Source organism: Gadus macrocephalus, chromosome 16 (assembly GCF_031168955.1).
Source record: "Gadus macrocephalus chromosome 16, ASM3116895v1".
NCBI lineage: Eukaryota > Metazoa > Chordata > Actinopteri > Gadiformes > Gadidae > Gadus > Gadus macrocephalus.
In genome coordinates this window covers 21,385,865-21,388,364 of record NC_082397.1, presented here as the reverse complement: position 1 = coordinate 21,388,364, position 2,500 = coordinate 21,385,865, and the positions used below count along the sequence as shown (strand labels likewise).

The following is a 2,500-nucleotide window of genomic DNA, read 5'->3' as shown; positions in this document are numbered from 1 at the left end:
GGCCGTACAACCCCACCATCACCGCCAGTTCCCCCCGAGGATCAAGGAGAAAGGAACGTAAACTGGGACGACAAACGTGCCTCGTACCGGTTGCACCAGCACGTTGTTCTTGCCGTAGAGCAGGTGTGTGCGTGAGTTCTGGTGCAGGGACTCCACGTACTCCCGCGCCGACGCTGCAAACTTGTCCTCCGACACGCTGCCACTGGACTGCCTCTTGCGGATCTAGAGAGACACAGCGTCACTGAGGCTCATGCACAACAAATGAGGATTGGTCATTAAATATCAGACCGACATTTGGTTTAGTTTTCAAATACAAACATAACAGAAATATTTCGATATCTGTCAGAAATGGCCAGAACTAATTAATAGTAACAATTGTATACATATGTATATACCCCTTCTACACAACATGTGTACGTGATAGTGAAGTGCTTATGTTAACTCTGTATACTGTGTATTCCAGGTGGATATTCTAATATTTGTCTGGATTTGAGGGCATTTGAGCCCTGCTCTTTGATAACCATGCACTTCAGAAAAAAATTATTTGACATAGCAACCCTAACAACTCACGCCCAGAGTGGGCCTGCGTCCAGGGGAGGTGTCCTGTCCTCGGTGGGCGCCATGGATACGGTGGCGCTGGACCAGCTCATTGGCCGACGGATCCGTCCAGAAGTGGTCCGACGTCTTCAGCTTGGTGTACTCCAGGGCACAGGGTCCCACTTGGAGTGCACACATACACACACACGCACAGGGGACAGAAGCGCACACACACACACACACACACACAATCACACGGAAACACACACGGACAAACACACACATACACGCACACACACACACACACAGACACACATACATACATGCACAAACACACACACACAGACGGACACACACACAAACACACACGCACACAAACACACACACAGAAGGACACACACGGAAACACACTCACACACCCACACCAGAGGAAAAGGCAAACACACACACACCAGGGGAAAAACACACACAGACATACCATCAGTATGGCGCTCATGTGTCCCCGCGTCACTGTTCTGGTGATTGGGGGGGCTATCCGCAGTGCCAGCACGGCGTCACTGCGAGTGCCTCCTCACTCTACGGCGCTTGCCTCAGCGGTCGGTCGGCGCCTCTTGAAATGGAAATGGAAAACAGCTTATGAACCGCTCACTACTCACCCAGCAGAGCGGCGAGGATGGGGCCGTAGACCTGGTCGTGCATCAGAGCCTCCCTCTCATAGTACTTACTGCACACAGAGACACACATATACACGTCACGAGTGGGGAGAAACGGCTCAAGGAAACAACAAAACGACAATGTGGTCGATATGTAATTCGGCGCACAGCGCTCTGAGCCTCTTTTTGCGGCGTGTGCTCGAGTCCCTTCGGGCCTTTCATCTTTCGACAGGGAACTCGAGTGAGGCATTGGGTCCTCACCCTGGAAGCAAACAAGCACAGAGGCCTGACACGACGGGCTGGGCTTACGCAAGTCAAGATAATTAAAGGGAACTGCTCGGCTTCCACCGGCATCAAAGCACTAATTGCTTCTGTGCGCAGTGAATCATCTGCACTCATCTGTTTTCTTCTCTCTCCCTCTCTCTCTCCCCCCCGGGCGAGCGGCGAGGGGCCGGCGGAGCGGACCCCCAGGCCTCACCTGGAGTTGTCCACGATGTACTGCACGATCTTGTCCAGCACCTTCTCGAAGAGGGCGGTGCGCACCCAGATGTGCTTGACGGCCTGGGCGGAGAGGGCCTGGGGAGCGCGGGGGGTGGCGGAGGTGGCGGAGGAGCCCTGCCTCCTGAGGGACTCATGGCCCAGGCTCTGGGTCCTCCTGGAGGGGGGGGGGGGGGGGGGGGGGGGGGGAGGTGGTCCGTTAATCTGTGTCCTGGATGTGTTCAGTGCAGGAGTGCAGGATGTATCAATCAAGTGATCCAGCGAGTTAGTCGTCTGTTGCCCAGTAGGAGTATAGCGCATATCTACACCATGCAAAATCTATTCATTGTTACCCTCTTACGCACTTATTGTACATTGTACGAGTTGTGAAGTATCTTTCCTAGCTATCTTTGTTGTGTACGGGGAAGGGGTTAACCTAACAATTATTATTAGTGCTTGGCACTTGGTTATATAATATACTTACAGGACCGACAACAATATATCGTTTGTCAGCTAAGTGTCTGCTAAATGCCCTAAATCTCGATCACTTTGGTTTGTGGATGTACACATAATACAGTTGAATACAAATTCAAACACTTCCAAAGAACAATAACCAGCAACTCATTTTGTACGGCTTTGAAGTCCTACGCCTCTCTAATCTCTCTGGGAGTTTCTCCCTAACGTTTCGATCACGAGGACACGAGAACAAAGCTTCTCGAAGGTCTAGAGTGACAGCTCCCCACGCAACATGCCCCACACCGTGTGGCAGATGCCTCCACACTCACGTGATCTGCAGTAACGTGAACACGTCCGCCTTAAACAAATGGGAAACC

General features: G+C 52.1%; 1 protein-coding gene across 2 annotated transcripts in view; it reads right to left on the bottom strand.

The window, feature by feature from the left end:
• Positions 1-2,500, bottom strand: part of sgsm2 (small G protein signaling modulator 2) — a 66,896-nt gene that overhangs the window by 26,288 nt on the left and 38,108 nt on the right. For both annotated transcript variants that reach the window (XM_060075974.1, XM_060075975.1), the window contains exons 4-7: positions 1,669-1,845; positions 1,194-1,261; positions 571-719; positions 88-222 (exon numbers count right to left, since the gene is read on the bottom strand). In XM_060075974.1, coding sequence (XP_059931957.1) covers positions 88-222; positions 571-719; positions 1,194-1,261; positions 1,669-1,845 — 529 coding nt within the window. The remainder of the gene's footprint in view (positions 1-87; positions 223-570; positions 720-1,193; positions 1,262-1,668; positions 1,846-2,500) is intronic.